Source organism: Solanum lycopersicum, chromosome 4 (assembly GCF_036512215.1).
Source record: "Solanum lycopersicum chromosome 4, SLM_r2.1".
Lineage (NCBI taxonomy): Eukaryota > Viridiplantae > Streptophyta > Magnoliopsida > Solanales > Solanaceae > Solanum > Solanum lycopersicum.
Genome location: NC_090803.1, coordinates 54,332,088 through 54,347,628, shown reverse-complemented (window position 1 = coordinate 54,347,628; position 15,541 = coordinate 54,332,088). Strand labels below are relative to the sequence as shown.

General features: G+C 32.7%; 1 protein-coding gene across 2 annotated transcripts; it reads left to right on the top strand.

The window, feature by feature from the left end:
* The first annotated feature begins 2,142 nt into the window (after nucleotides 1–2,142).
* Nucleotides 2,143–14,329, top strand: LOC101268093 (general transcription factor IIH subunit 2). Of its 2 annotated transcripts, XM_026030744.2 has the most exons (6): nucleotides 2,147–2,377; nucleotides 3,436–3,500; nucleotides 5,767–6,031; nucleotides 6,989–7,450; nucleotides 7,665–8,037; nucleotides 13,294–14,329. In XM_026030744.2, the coding sequence occupies exons 3-6, from the start codon at nucleotides 5,771–5,773 to the stop codon at nucleotides 13,440–13,442; spliced, it is 1,245 nt and encodes a 414-aa protein (XP_025886529.1). In that variant the 5' UTR covers nucleotides 2,147–2,377; nucleotides 3,436–3,500; nucleotides 5,767–5,770; the 3' UTR covers nucleotides 13,443–14,329. The 2 variants fall into 2 exon arrangements, with proteins under 2 accessions (XP_004237420.1, XP_025886529.1); XM_004237372.5 differs by lacking the exon at nucleotides 3,436–3,500 and having other exon boundaries at nucleotides 2,143–2,377.
* The last annotated feature ends 1,212 nt before the right edge of the window (nucleotides 14,330–15,541 follow it).

The window sequence follows — 15,541 nt, the reverse complement described above, 5'->3', positions numbered from 1 at the left end:
TAATTCAGTATGATTTGATATATTGAAATTTGATTTCGTGTGTGATTGTGAATACCGACCTAAAACCAACTGACCTCAAATGCAAGTCGGTTATTTCCGACCTCTGGAGGTCGGTATTGTTAAAAAGAATAAAAACAACTTTAAAAAATTGACTACACGGAGTCGATTTTTATGCAAAATAAAGCGGGAAAATCAAAGACTGACCTCTTTTTTCCCGAAAAAATGAGTTGCAATAAAACTGTGCTCTTGATGTCGGTACTAAATATAAATAAATAAATAATAATTTTTTTTCAATAAAATATAAAACACAAAACTGAGAAATATTTTGAATTAATTTTATTTAAATCGCCATCCGGAGGGCGATTTGTGTAAATTAAAAATAAAAAAAAATATAATATCGACTTACGAAAGACGGAAAAACTAAATAGTATGTAATTAAATTGATTTTCATTAAAATATTATAATAATTTCTAGAAGTTAATGAATTAATATTTTCAATTAACTTTAAATAAATCGTCCTCCGGATGATGGTTTTAGATAAGTTAAAAAATAAATTAACATATAATACCGACTTTCTAATGTCAATATTGTTTAATTAACATGAGATTTCTTATTAATCTTAAAATTTGATGTGATATTGATATCATGAGGTATGTATTTTTTATTGAATCTAATTACTTTTAATAAAAGCGATATCCATAGGTTGGTTTGTTTAATATATTTCTAGTAATCATAATTTTGCTATTGTACGTAATACTAAATTTTCATCTTACACCTTCAACTAATTGTTTGAAAAAGTATAACAATTTTGTATACTTTTGAATAAAAAGTTAGAATTTGTGGAATAAACAAGATAACATCGATAATTCATATTTAGAGTATAAAATTAGGTTGATATGAATTAGCAAATAGTTATACTTATATTTAGAAAGTAATGTACAAATTCTCTCAGTTTGTCGTCAAATGATCAAAGCAGGGACCATTTATTAGAAATAAAAGGAACAAACATATCATGTCATGATCTTGTCCCAAAACAAACTACTTTGTCCAAAATCAAAATACAGAAATGAACAACCAAAAGAGTTGGTCGTCTTTGAGCTTGAACTTCCATGGAGGATGAAGAGAAGGTGCTGCCTTGGAGTGAAATCCATCACATGCAGCAACCAAATTTGCATTTTGCATTTTTTAGATTCTCAAATTTGCAATTTTCTCTATGGTCCGAGAAATCGACCTCTCCATTGAAGGTAGTAGTGAGAAGAGGATAGAAGATAGTTCAAATGCCTCCAATATATAGACATAGATTGTAGTGGATCCGAATTAGGACAAATTTCATTGGAGACACTCATATAATCATGTAGAAGTGAAGAACCAACCTATAATCTATTCGAGTATAAATGCGAGATAATACTTGTAGAAACGTCATGATAACTATTTATTAATTTTATATTTATAATTAGTTGTTTAATTATTTGTACGTATAACCTTCAATGTCTTCTCTCGTTTTATGAAACAGATTATAAAACACCGTGTATCATTGTACAAAGCAAGTTCGATTAAGATTATTATGTTCGATCTTGAATGGTTGTTAAGTGTAGTGACCATATCGTAGAATATGGACATGTAAAAGATAATTCTTCGTAGTGTGAAATACATTAATTATATACTCCTTGAGTAGTTTAACAAATCAAGTCTTATAGATTAGTGGTTCAGATATGAAATATGTTATCAATTAAAGAAGAGATATCGATGTTCAATTTAAGGAGATTTATATATTGATATCGATAAACTTCTATCAATCGATAAAATTAAATTTATATAATTAAAAGATATATAATTTAAATTTATAACATTAAATTTACGTTGATGTAGTTAAATTAAATTTATTATAAATATATATAATTTTAATTAATATATTCGACCTCTTAAGGTGAGTTTATATTAAAATTGATATGTTTAATTATTATTTTATTTAAATAATATCAACTTCATTATGTCCATATTTATTTGGAATAAAATGTTTATAAATATAAATAATTATTTTAAAAAAGAATGATAATCTCTAAAAAAAAAAATATCAACTTCATTATGTCCATATTTATTTGGAATAAAATGTTTATAAATATAAATAATTATTTTAAAAAAGAATGATAATCTCTAAAAAAAAAACCTTTTAAGTTTTAAGTCTCTCTTTCCCTTCTAAACCTCTCTCACGCCCACCCATACTCGACCCAACCCCGACCGGCGCTGCCTCGATCAGCAGCAGCAGGAGGTCGCGCTACCTTCCCTGACTCGATCGTCAGCAAGTCGCAGCAGCAGCAGCAAACTTCGGCAGCAGCAACAGAAAACTCTGGTAGCAGCACAAACTCCGGCAGATTAGGTAATGTAATCAAGCTCTTCTATTGTATCTTTTTATAGGGTTGGATTATATTATTAGTAGTATGTATAACTGGCGTTTGAATAAAATCAAAAAATAAGTGTCATCAATAGGTTGGGTTGGACAGATTGAAGGGGTCATTTAATTGAGTTTGGTTGTTGTTCAATGTGGATCCTTCGATTGAGTTTATACACATTAAAATTTGAACACTTTAATGTGTTCAATTGAGTTTGGTTGTTGACATGTTCTCTTTGATTTACTGTCAAGTGCCAAACTTTCCCCATAAGGATGTAGATTTTGGCAAGTTGGACAGTCAATATATTGAAAACGGTAAGAGAATGTTAAGTGCATGTTGAATTTGTGTCTAAACCAGTATGCTGTTGTTACATATTATCTATGTTTCAGTTGCTCTAATAAACTAACCAATACAACACATTCCCATATCATCATATACAATTCTACCTTCCCAATATTGGACAGATATACCAATAACATGTGTATGCCTTACAATTTGATGTCAATATTGATTTATAATACTGATTGTACTTTAGAGATCTCATATATGTACAACTATGAACTGAAAACTTGTGTTTGTGCATGGAATAAAGGAGTCTGCAAATACTTCAAGGTGTTGTAAACTCAGACTAAAGCACTGAATGGATTTGACTACATACTTCAATTGCATTAGTATTGCTTCTAGTAAAGTATAGCATCCAGTTGAATCAACTACAGTCTAAATGTAATAATCTGAAATTTGATGCAATATGAAGAGACTAAAGTTACAACTACAGTTTGGTTGTTGTTTATATACATTAAAATTTGAACATTCTTGTTGGAATTCTTGGTTTCTTAACCCCGGACACAATCATGGTAACATATACATTACAATAACTAGTGGAAAAAAGAGAGGAAGTATTGAAAATAGGAGAAACCTATTTTGAGTTATCAAGAAAAAGAAAAAACAACACAAACTTGTTTACTAACTGTCAAACGCTAATAATCACTAAAATCTCTCTATAATGACCACTAAAGAAATTTTCAATTGTTTCTTTTCGTGGTAGGCAACTAAGGAAACTCAACGTCTAAAAAAGTTGATACAAGACTATATTGCTACTTTAATTATAAGGTTTGGTGTTTCTAAATTTCTAAAGTTCAAGTACAATTGTTTTTTATGATGTGTTTGTGTCCATCTAGTGTTGATATTAAGCTTTAATTTAAGAATAATGTGTTTGTTAAGCATAAGCACTAACATTAGTTGATTCTATTTTCTTTTTTTTTTGCAAGATCAGTTTGTATCCATCTAGTGTTGATCTCAAATTTTAATTTAGGAATAATGTGTTTGTTAAGCATAAGTACCGATATGATATTTTAAATATCAAATACAAAAAAATTAAAAGATATATCAATATACAATGATATCAAAATCATGATATTAAAAATTTTGATATAGTATGATATTTTGATATATACCATACCATGTAAACTCCTAATTTGCGCCTCAAAGCATTTCTTGAACACTCAAATACTTGTCACAAAAATGCCTTTGAAAACACTGATTTAAAGAAGATACCATGAAAAATTCAATTGGTCCATAAATTCTGTAAATTCCCAAATAAGCCTTTTGACCTCAAGATCCTCTCTATTCACTCTTATGATATAGACTAGTTACAAAGAGCCCGTTCAATTGTGCAAGCACAAATTAAATATACATAACTTTATTTATCTCAATAAATTTTTATGTGAGTTTTAAATGTTATAAGTTGTTTAATTGTTGTAATTTATAATTTTTTTTATGTAATTTACAAATAATATATATAAATTTGTCTCAGTTTATGTGGTACAAGTGAAATTTAAAGAGTCAATTGATTTAAATTTCAAATTATTAATTATTATCATCATTTATAATACTATGTCTTTTGTAATTTCTAAACACATAACATACGAAAAAGAAAAATAAAACAAATTGAAAACTTTAAATATAAATCGAGAAAATCTTTATTTATAGTACAATTTTTTAATACATAACATACTAAATAAATGAAAACAAAGAAAACACACTACATATAAATAGTAGAGGAAATTCAATGAGAGTGTAAAAGTCACAACTCAAGTACATAGGGTTCATCAAGAATTGGTTCAAAACAAAGTGCGGATTCACTCAATCCCACATCAATCTCTATCTTCTAACCTCCAAGGTATTTTTCTCTAGTAAGTTTCTCCGTACCCTTGTTTTTTTTGGTTGTTAATTGCAATTACTCAAAGAACTTTGAATTGTTATCAAAATATTGAAGTTGGGGAATTAATTTTTGTTTAGTTAGAGGAATCTTATTGTAAGTATGTTTTGTTGACTTGAGAAAATCATTGGGATGGTGAAAGTTTTGACTTTTATCTAGTAGGGGAAAGAGAGTTCCGAGAATATTTCTAATTTTATGAATGCGAGAATTAATCTGTTAGTGTTTCTTTGTTTACTTGTTAGAATGAAGAGCATTTTCAAATTCCTTTTATCAACGAAAACCTCTGTCTTTTGTAGTCTCAATTGTTTTTTTTTACGTCTAGTTTCCTTGTACAAATATTATATGCATTTTCTTTATCAATGAAGCTTCCTCTCTTCATTTTTCCAAATCGTATTTCTACATTAACACCTAGCTTCCTAGCATTAATTTTTACTTGTGTCACTTAGATTAATACAACTACTTGAATCTTTAATCATCTACATCAGTTAAAATTATCTAGCTTAAGCACTTAAATCCCACCTAGTTTGAATTTGTAGGGAACCTAGTTGTGAACCTTGTATGATGCCTATTACTTTTCTTTTGAGGTGATTTGAACTCTTAATGATCTCAGGTTGTGGAGACTAGTAAATTGAATTATTTGCAATTAGTTGTAGTAATAGGTTCCCTAATGCGCAAGAGGGGTGTTGGAATGAAGTGGATTGAGAACCCTAAGGTCGTTGCTTCAAATCCCAGTAGAGACAAAAAATAAGGTGATTTCATCCCATTTGTGGACGTTACCTAGTACCTCTTGGTAAGAGGTACATGTATCCCATGGAATTAATTGGCCCGGACACCACAATTATATTAAAAAAATTAGGGTGTTCTAACACACCTTAACCCAGTAGGTGATAACTCTTCTCTTTAGCTCATTAAAAGAGTTGTCACATGTTGAAGCCCGCTTTTGCGAGAAAATGGGGCGTGACACACTTAGGGGGAAAAGTGAAGCATAGAAATAGCAAAGGACTAGGTACATATTGGAAAATAGTGCATGTAGTAAGGATGTGTAATGCAAGGAACTCAGAACACCTACATACAGTATCTTGTACTAATACTGAGTTTGTACAATTAGTTTCTCAAGTATCTGGTTATCTTATTAAGAGTTGGTATTATATCTAACAGGGAAATGAACACGGAAGAAAAAAGATTTAATCAAGAAGAGGAGGATGAGGAAGAAAATGGGAGAGGTCGAGAAGCATGGGAAAGAACTTATGCAGATGAAAGATCATGGGAGTCTTTACAAGAGGATGAATCAGGACTCCTTCGTCCAATTGACAACAAAACTCTATCCCATGCTCAGTATCGACGACGTCTCCGCACTGCAACTGCTGCACGAATTCAGAAGGGTTTGATTCGGTACCTCTACATTATCATTGATTTCTCCAGGGTATGTAAAATCCTGTATGATTGCAAAATAACTGCAGTATTGTAATTGGTTACTGACATTTAAAGGTTAATTTTTTTTTTTTTTTGCAAAATATGAAACAATTATTTAAGCATCTATAGTTATCTGTTTGTAAATGAGTTATCTCCGGAAGAAGTTAATCAGGTCCAATTTCCCAGACAATCTGCTGATCTTCTTCTGATGCTAGCAAATTGTTTCTTATGAAGGAACACAACAGGGTCCTTTTTAAAGAACCAGCAGCTCTTTGTTTTATGGATTTCTATTTGCATCTAGGGCTGAAGATTTAGTGATTGCAACTGGTTGATTATGCTATAAGATATTGATAAAACTAAGCAATTGGGTCGTCTTCGATCAGTTTAATGAATATTCAAGTGTATACCTACTTTCTGTTTTGATGTCACCATATTTCTTTAAACCACGTTTTGAAATTCTAAAATTGTGAATTGAGTTTATAAGACAATTATTGCATTTTGAAAATGTCCCTTAATTGGGTTGTGCTTATCACTGCATTGGACGTTTTCTTTTATCATTGACAAGGTGCTTTAACAGACAATCTTAAACATTTGCATGTAAGCCTCTGGCTGATAGTTCTCCTTTCAAGATGTCAGCATCCTTTTCCGTGACATTTTCCTAGTTTTCTTTTTTTCGCATTGCTCGAAAGTTTTTGTGAGCATTGGTTGCATCTACTTGATACTTTTCCTACATGCTTATATTCCGCAACACCCACGCCAACTTGGAAAGCTAGAAGAAAAATCAAAATGCTTTGAATACTAGAAATCTCGACATAATAGTAGAGACTTTTAGCGTTCATTTCAATTAAGTCTGGATGACTTTAAAAATGACTTTTTGAAAGAGAGAGAGAGACAGTAATGTCTCATAATATCTTGGACTTTTACATCTTTTGAGTTTGTAATTGCTCACCTGAATTTTGAATTTTAGGCAGCTGCAGAAATGGATTATAAACCAAGCCGAATGGTTGTAGTTGCTAGACAAGTGGAGGCTTATATAAGAGAATTTTTTGACCAGAATCCCCTGAGTCAAATTGGCTTGGTGATCTTGAAAGATGGAGTAGCTCATTGCTTAACAGATCTTGGTGGCAGTCCCGAGGCTCATATCAAGGCATTGATGGGTAAATTGGGGACCTCTGGTGATGCATCCCTTCAGAATGGCCTAGATCTTGTGTGTGATCTCCTAAATCAAATCCCATCGTATGGTCATCGTGAAGCCCTTATCTTGTATTCAGCTCTTAGCACATGTGATCCGGGGGATATACTGGAAACCATCCAAAAATGCAAAGCGTCCAAGATAAGGTGCTCAGTAATTGGTCTCTCTGCAGAACTCTACATATGCAAGCATCTCTGCCAAGAGACTGGTGGAATGTATTTTGTTGCATTGGATGAGGTAAGGAATTGAGCTCTGAAGTAGTGGTAATACCAGAACTTGTGAAACAAAAACTAATAGAATAAGGAAATCTTTTGCTGGAAATTTAGGATAAATTTGGTTCTAATAGCCTACTATGTAAAATGTCTCATTGAATGATATGATTAATAATATGTGGCAAGCATAATATTGTTAAAACGTTTTATGATTTGATTCGTTGTTATTGCTCTGTCAGCCTCATTTAAAAGAGTTGGTATTGGAGCATGCCCCACCTCCTCCAGCTATTGCAGAGTTCGCTGTTGCAAATTTGATTAAGATGGGGTTCCCCCAAAGAACAGCAGAGGGTGTCATTTCAATTTGTTCATGTCATAAAGAGGCTAAAGTTGGTGGTGGATACACTTGTCCGAGATGCAAAGCGCGCATATGTGAGCTGCCTACTGAGTGTTGCATTTGCGGACTGACCCTTGTATCTTCTCCACATTTGGCAAGGTCATATCACCATCTCTTCCCAATAAGGCCATTTGATGACGTTTCACCCTCAGCTCTGAAAGATTTTCACAAGTTACCAAAGAATTGCTTTGGTTGCCAACTGAGTCTTCTAAATCCTGGTAAGAGCACTCTTCTTATTTACAAAATCGAAACTATCTTGAGGTAAAATATTTATGCCGAAAAACAAGGAAATCTGTCTTATTTTTTTACTCTTCAAGATTATTCTATAAATAACCACTGAAGTGAATCTGCGATCCAATGAAGCACTTGGTCACACAATATATTTGTAAAAACGACTTGCAATTTTTTGGTTCAGAATTGAAACTTCCAGTGGTAAAAAAGATTCATGCCAAAATGATGGAATATGTCTCTCTGTTTGCTGTCAAGACTGCATCGTAAGTAACCTTTAGAGTGAATCTGGGACCCAAAGAAGCACCTGAGCTGGTATTCCTTATCAAAATAAATAAATAAAAATGGAACACCTGAGATTTGCATTTTCTTTTGAAACTGGTAACATTGTATTCCTCAGCATCCTTAATGCTGGCCATCAGTTTTGCAGATATTATCATTATCTATGTATATGCTAGGATGTTCGATAATTTGATAATTTTCAAGTAGAGTAGTTTATCAGATTAACCGTGGGTACATAACCCTGACCTGAAGCATCTGCTGTTGCTAAGGATGTCAATGAAGTTCCTTTCTTTCTTTTTTTTTTTTGAATTGGTAAAAGTTGTGTTCATCAGCATTCAGGGCTATGCTGGCCTCCTCCAAAATTTACAAAAGAGTCATGGATAGTTACAAGAAATAATATAAAATCCACTAATTGGATTTCTTCTATATTCTGTTCTTTACGCCAAAAATCTAAAGTAGTATGAAGTTCCTTTCTTTAAGTTCATAGCTGCAGAGAACTGTAGAAGGCATTTACATAATTGTTTGTCATCTGAGATATCTTGTATGTGCATTTTTCCGATTTGTAAAGAACGAACGAAAGAAAAAACACGCACTAATCGTAACTGAGCTTTTGCTGAACTGAAGCAAAAGAAATGTCTCTAGTGTTCTACAGAAGAAACAAGATGTTTAGTTTCTAGAGCTTAAATTATTCACGTCCAAGATAATAAGTCTTTTGTGTTACAATTCTGTGCTTCTCGCTGGTTGTATCTAATTATGTCCTTTGAGGACTGTTTTGAGGCAAAACTTCAAAGCAATGTTGAAATTTGGTCTTTTAAGGAAGTAGCCTGTTGAACTAAGTGTTTGTATTCAGTCAGATTTTTTTTTTTTTGCCAAATTTCTTGTAACTTGTGATGATATTAGGAAATTATTCTGTAAAATGAGTTGTTCTTGGACCAAACATTAATTGGGATCATAAAATCTGGAAAGGAAGCAATTTGTCTCTTCTTAATGCAAGTCCTAATTCATAGACAACCACTTAAAGTTCCTGCGGCTTTTCATTTAGACACCTTAATTGAAGCTGTTACGCAGCAAACACCTAGGGTGTGTTCGGTATGATGGAAAGTGTTTTCTTAGAAAATGTTTTCTAGGAAAATAAGTGGACTTCTTACTTTTTTTTAGATGAAGTAATTGATTCAATTCATATCGTCAAAAAGATGCAAAGTAGTTACAGAAGAGTGAGTGTGTTCGGTACGCAGGCAGAATTTTTTATCCGAAAAGCATTTGTATATAATTTGAACAATACTATGAGAGGTGAAGGTGAAGGGTAGGGTGTGCGGGGTGGTGGGTATGGGGGCTACAAGGGTGATGCTGAAGATGAGGTGTGTTGGTAAGTAGGAAGGACACTATCAATGTGGAATCTCACTTGTGTAACTTGTTTACATTTTCCAAACAATGTGTTCGTCCATACCGAACAAACCCCCTAATGAGTAATGTATATCTAAAATGTGCCTATTGAACACGTCATGCTTAGCTAGTAAAAAATAAAATGTGTGAGCTTACATGTGAGGATGTGGCAAATTAGCAAATTGAACAAAACCACGTGACTTTAGAATCCAACTAATAAAAAAAGGAAAAAGAAAACACTAGTTTTTGTATTCAGCCTGAATGTTTTTTTTTTCCGCCAAAGTTCTACTCACTTTTTTCTGAATCAGTCGATAGTATTAATTGAATTAGAGCAAATTTCAATAGTTCTGAAACAAGCTTCCACCACATCAGAACTTACAAAAAAGAACAGGCACTACTACTATAGCAGAAATATATACTCTACAGGAACCAATTAATAATGATGATGGAGATGTATTGCGGCCTTTTCCTGTTCATCAACTCAAACCTCATGCTAATTACACCATAGTTTAACCACCACACCAAGCAGAATCCCATATCCTTTACCAACATTAACATAACTGCTCTTCTTTTCTTGACAGCAAGACTTTTTCAGACAATTCAAAACTCAGAACCAAACCTCCCCTCAACCCCCAAAACCACAAAAAGTCCTGTTCTGTCTCTTGAGAGCATCCCGACAACATCCATAGCAGTCACCCTCTTCCTACGAGCATGCTCAGTATAAGTAACAGAATCATGAATCACATTCTCCAAGAAGATCTGAGCACCCCCTAGTCTCCTCATAGATTAGCTCACTGATACACTTCACTGCCCCTCTACATGCCAAATGCCTAATGGCTGACTTTGTGATTCAGTGAATGTTATCACAGAGGACCTTACAGTGAGTGTTAGGAATGCGTTGGAAGTTATTAATTCAAGTATTTAATTATTTATTTAGTGGCTTTATTTATTATTCTAGAATAGGGTTTATACTTCATAGTTTTATAAGGATTAGGTTAAGTTATAGTTATTAGTTTGGAATAGGATTTAGGTCTCCTACTTTAATAAGAATTAGAATTACTACTGATGTAATAAGACTCCTATTTAAAGGGGCTTTGGATGAATAAATCAGTAAGTCATAATTCAACAGAAATTTAAGAGATCAGAGTTCTCGCTTATAATGAATTCTAAGGTTTCAGTCTCCCTTTAACGAGCTGATTTATATATTGCCCTGTGAATGGATCCTTCCCTAAATATTCATAACAATGAGCCTTGCTCCTCCCTTCCCACGACCTGACATGTTCAGTCAACCTTTAGTTTCTCTGAAATTGGAAGCTTCTGAATTTTTAAGACTGTAAGGGAGACGATGATGAAGACAAATTTCTTGTAACTTGTGTGATGAATTAGGAAATTATTTTGTAAAATGAGTTGTGCTTGGACGGCACATGCTTGGGATAATAAAACCTGGAAAGGAAGCAGTTTATCTCTTCTTAATGCAAGTGCAAGTACCTAGACAACCTCTTACAGTTGCCGTGGCCTTTTATTTACACATCTTAATTGAAGCCGTTATCCATCAAACACCTAATTTATGTCTAAAATGTGCCTATTGAACACGTCATGCCTAGTTAGTAAAAATTAAATGCATGAGTTCACAAGTGATGATGTGGTAAAATGGAAAGTCGAACAAAGTCATGTAGATTTTGAATTCGACTAATTGAAAATGGAAAAAGAAACACTATCTTTAGAAAAAAAAACCTCCCACCTTGTCATCTTCCCAACCTCATCCTTCACTTGTCTGATTTCTCTCCAGTTCATTCCTCCATTTTCTTCCTTACCCATGAAAATCTCTCCATAAATTTGCTCTCGAAATACCTCAAAAAAAATAATAAATTAGAAATACGTCACTCTATTTTAAACAACACTAATCATGCCTATAAATATCAAGTCATCCCTACCTTACTCAGCTGCCCAACAGTACAACTAAACCTCAGTCCCAAGCAAGTTGCGGTCGGCTATAGAAATCCTCACTAACCATATTACTGCAGTTAAACCATCTCAGACCAACATTATATAAAGTAATAATAATAAAATAAAGCAATATAAAAAGTACTAGAAGTTCTCTATCTTTGCTACTGTCATATAAATTTCTGAAACGATAAACAACTCCGATTAAAGTATAGGTCTTAGGACATAAAGTAAAAGTGTTGGCATGATTGGAACATATTCTTAATTAATAAGTATCTCCTACATACATCTTTTTCTTTCATTGTGCCCTATCTTTCACTAAACCTTGCATGAACCTCACTAGATAGTAAGTCTTTCATACAACTTCCTTCCAAGCGATTTAGGTACCTCTTCCCTTTTTATTACTTTCTCTCACCACATATCTACAAACCGGTGGATTTGAAGTTCGATGCAAAACATAAACATGCCATCTCAAGTGACCTCTTATTTTTTCCTCGATGTGTGCTACTTGAACCTTCTTGTGAATGCAATTGTTTCTAATCTTGTCTAGTCTTGTGTGACTGCCCGTCCATCTTAGGATCTTCATTTCCACGCCACTCATCTTGATGCTTTACTTTAGAAATCCAACTATAGAGTTGTCTTTTCTCAGGCAAAGTTATATAAACCACGTTTCAAGGCTACAAAATCACCAATTGTCAATGGATGCTTTGTTAGACTGAACTAATGAGGTTCATCATCTTCTTTTTCTTCTACTTGTTCATGGGTTGCTGTCCCCTTGGTTTCGGTAGATTCAACTGTTGATACAATAGTGGGTGTCAGGGGTTTTGCTTGAAATTGGAAGGCCGTCAATCTGTGGGGTTGGAATGGCGTAGTGAATCACCATTCACTACACTGGGTATGTTGTTGTTGAATGGTGTAGTGAATCACAATTTGCTACAACGAGGTATGTTGTTATTGTTGAATGGTTTAGTGAATTTGCACTGGGTATGTTTTTGTTGTTGTTGAATGGTGTAGTGAATGGATGATGTGCTGTAGTAGTAAAAGCTGGGTGTTCTATTTATTAATGGTGTTCTCTCCATCGATGAGTTTTGGTTTCTGATGGTATTACTCTTATTGGAAACTGAAGGATGCTAGTTGGTATTTTTCGCTGGTGGGATTCTATTTAGGAGGGAGAGTTGATGGCTGCGGTGGTTTTTGGTGATTGGTAGTATGTTCAAACTGATGTGGGGAGGTGGTGGCAGCATCAGAGAGGAGCTGGAGGAGAAAGAAGAAAGAAATAAAAAAAGTATATTACATTACAATTCATGAGCTCAAAATTGTGAAAGTCACTCATTCTGCCACATTTCTGTGAGGTGTTCAAACTTAAAACGTCATATTTTGGATATGCGTTAAGTTGTCTAAAAGACAATAACCTCAATCGAGGTGAAGTCGTGGCTACATTAAGATTTAAGGGGGATGTCCATGTGTTTGGCCTAATTCAAACTTAATATACAGGAGTCTCACTTTTTGGTTGTTCCACTTTTCTTATTATGCATCAAGATATTCTCACTTTTTGCTTGTTTCCCTTTGCTCTTCATTCATCAGGATATTCTCACATTTTGCTTGTTTCACTTTTTTCTTTATTTGATTTGATGCAGGAAATTTGCCAGGTCCGCAGGTTGCTTGTCCAAACTGCAAACAACACTTCTGCCTTGATTGTGATATTTATATACATGAGAGCTTGCACAATTGTCCAGGTTGTGAGAGCTTAAGGAATTCCAAGACCATTAGTGATATGGAAGAATGATAAGGATGTATATTTCTGAAGTGGTTTGTTCCTCAAACGGAACAAGCTAAATGGCAAAATGTAATGTTATGTTGGATGTCCTTTCCAAGTACCAGAAATCTTGTTTTACAGCATGTCGTGACGAAAAGTCAAGCTGGCTGCTTTCATAGGATTTTTACTGTTGGATCCAAGCCAATTTTTATGGAACAGCTATGGGAGACACCACTACTAATCTCAAAGGTAAAACTTCTATGGTCTAATCCAACGATTTGTAGCAATGCAGGATCACGGCATACTGTATATCATTCATATGTCACAAACAGATTGTTGTTTCTTTGTACCCTCAAATTCTGACTTAAAAAGAAGAAAAAAAGGAAGACAGTGATAAGATGTGTTTTACCTTTGAGCCTCAGGATTTTGACATTTATTTATGGGACAATCCATTGGTGAAATCACTTTTTAGTGCATTTCAAAGGGTAGAGGCCTTTACTACGGGTAGATGAGTATAATTTATCAGCGATTGTTAAGCCAAGAGATATGTTCAGGACACTTAACATTACATTAGCTCTTATGATATGTTATGGCCATGCCACCACCGAGAATGACACTTTTGCTGGAATACCGATGCTGGTTTTTGCATACTATAAGTTGATTTAAATCAAGCACACTCGAGCCTGCATCGGTTTTATTGGGTTCAATTCAATTTTTGTTGTTCAGTTTCAGCTCAGTTATTTGGTATGGACTGGTATGCAGGGATTCGAAATCAAGTTAGTATTTATAAATTTACTTTTGATAATTGTGATATTCAAGTTCACAGTGCTTGATAACAGTGACTTGCTGGATTACACAAGATGCCATTGAATTTGCTTGTGAAAAATACATTTATGCTATGTTGATATTGGGCTTCATTCTGTGTTTTCCTTTTCCCTTACTTGGTCTCTCTAGTTCACTTTTATCTTTTATGATTATTAGTGAAAAGGGGGATAGGTCAGTACTTTGCCCCTCTACTATTGAAAATTTTAAAATATTATATATATATATATATATATATATATATATATATATATAAAAGGCGAAGCCCGTGCTTCGAACAGGCCCAGTAATTTTTATTGAAAATTCGTAATTTTTAGTTGTGATATTTTCAATTTTTAAAATATAATAATATTTGTTTTTTCTTAATATTAATATTAACATTAGAAATCAAAGAAAATTTATGAATAAAAAGGTCGATAATTAATAAACAAATTTATTTCTTAGTTAGTAATAATAAAATATGATAGAATATGGATAATTAAATTAAAAATTTAAATTGAAATCATAGGGATACTTGCTACATTTGAAGTATTAAGTTCTTATTTAGTATGAATTTTTTGATAATGTAAATTCAAAAACAAGCATTATCAATGTATGTATTAATTATAAAATATTATATATTATTTTATGTAAGATAGAAGATGGAATAATTAAAATATAAATAATTGACATTAAAATAGTTAAATTTTCATAATTAATATTTATTTAAAAATTACATAGTTAGTATAGCAAGGTTTTTTTAATTTTTTGTATTTTATCTTCAACATTAATTAATTATTTTAAATTATTTAAGTATATGTCAATTAATATAAATATTGTGGTAAAATAATTATATTCATTAGAATTTAAGAGGCATATACCATTTAAAAATTAATAAATGGAAGAAATTGGAAGGCAAATTAATTAGAATTTAAGAGGCATATAACATTTAAAATTAACAGTTGGAAGAAATTGGAAGGAAGTCCAATTATTTTTGCCATGTAAATATATGTATAAGCAGTAGTAATACAATTAAAAAGTAATAGGGGTGGGCCCACTTTTGTGTAATTGTGTAAGCAATACTAATACAATTAAAAAGTAATAATAGTGGGCCCATTTTGTGCAATACAATGCAGATTAATAGAAGTGGGTCATTTCTGTTTGAAATGTGAATAAGCAAGCATGTTGACGGAGCGCTGCTTGCTATTCACATTTCTTATATAGTAATATAAAAGATAACTTTCACATATAGCAAATAAAAAATTTATATTTGTATACTATAGTAAGTTTTACATAATTGCGTTTCATAGCAAATATAAAACTGTATA

What these genes read in the sequence shown, in the direction of transcription:
- LOC101268093 (XM_004237372.5), top strand. Translation starts at nt 5,771, where the DNA reads ATGAACACGGAAGAAAAAAGATTTAATCAAGAAGAGGAGGATGAGGAA. An exon ending in ATTTTGTTGCATTGGATGAG is followed by an intron (nt 7,451 to 7,664) that starts GTAAGGAATTGA and finishes TTGCTCTGTCAG; the next exon opens with CCTCATTTAAAAGAGTTGGT. An exon ending in ACTGAGTCTTCTAAATCCTG is followed by an intron (nt 8,038 to 13,293) that starts GTAAGAGCACTC and finishes GATTTGATGCAG; the next exon opens with GAAATTTGCCAGGTCCGCAG.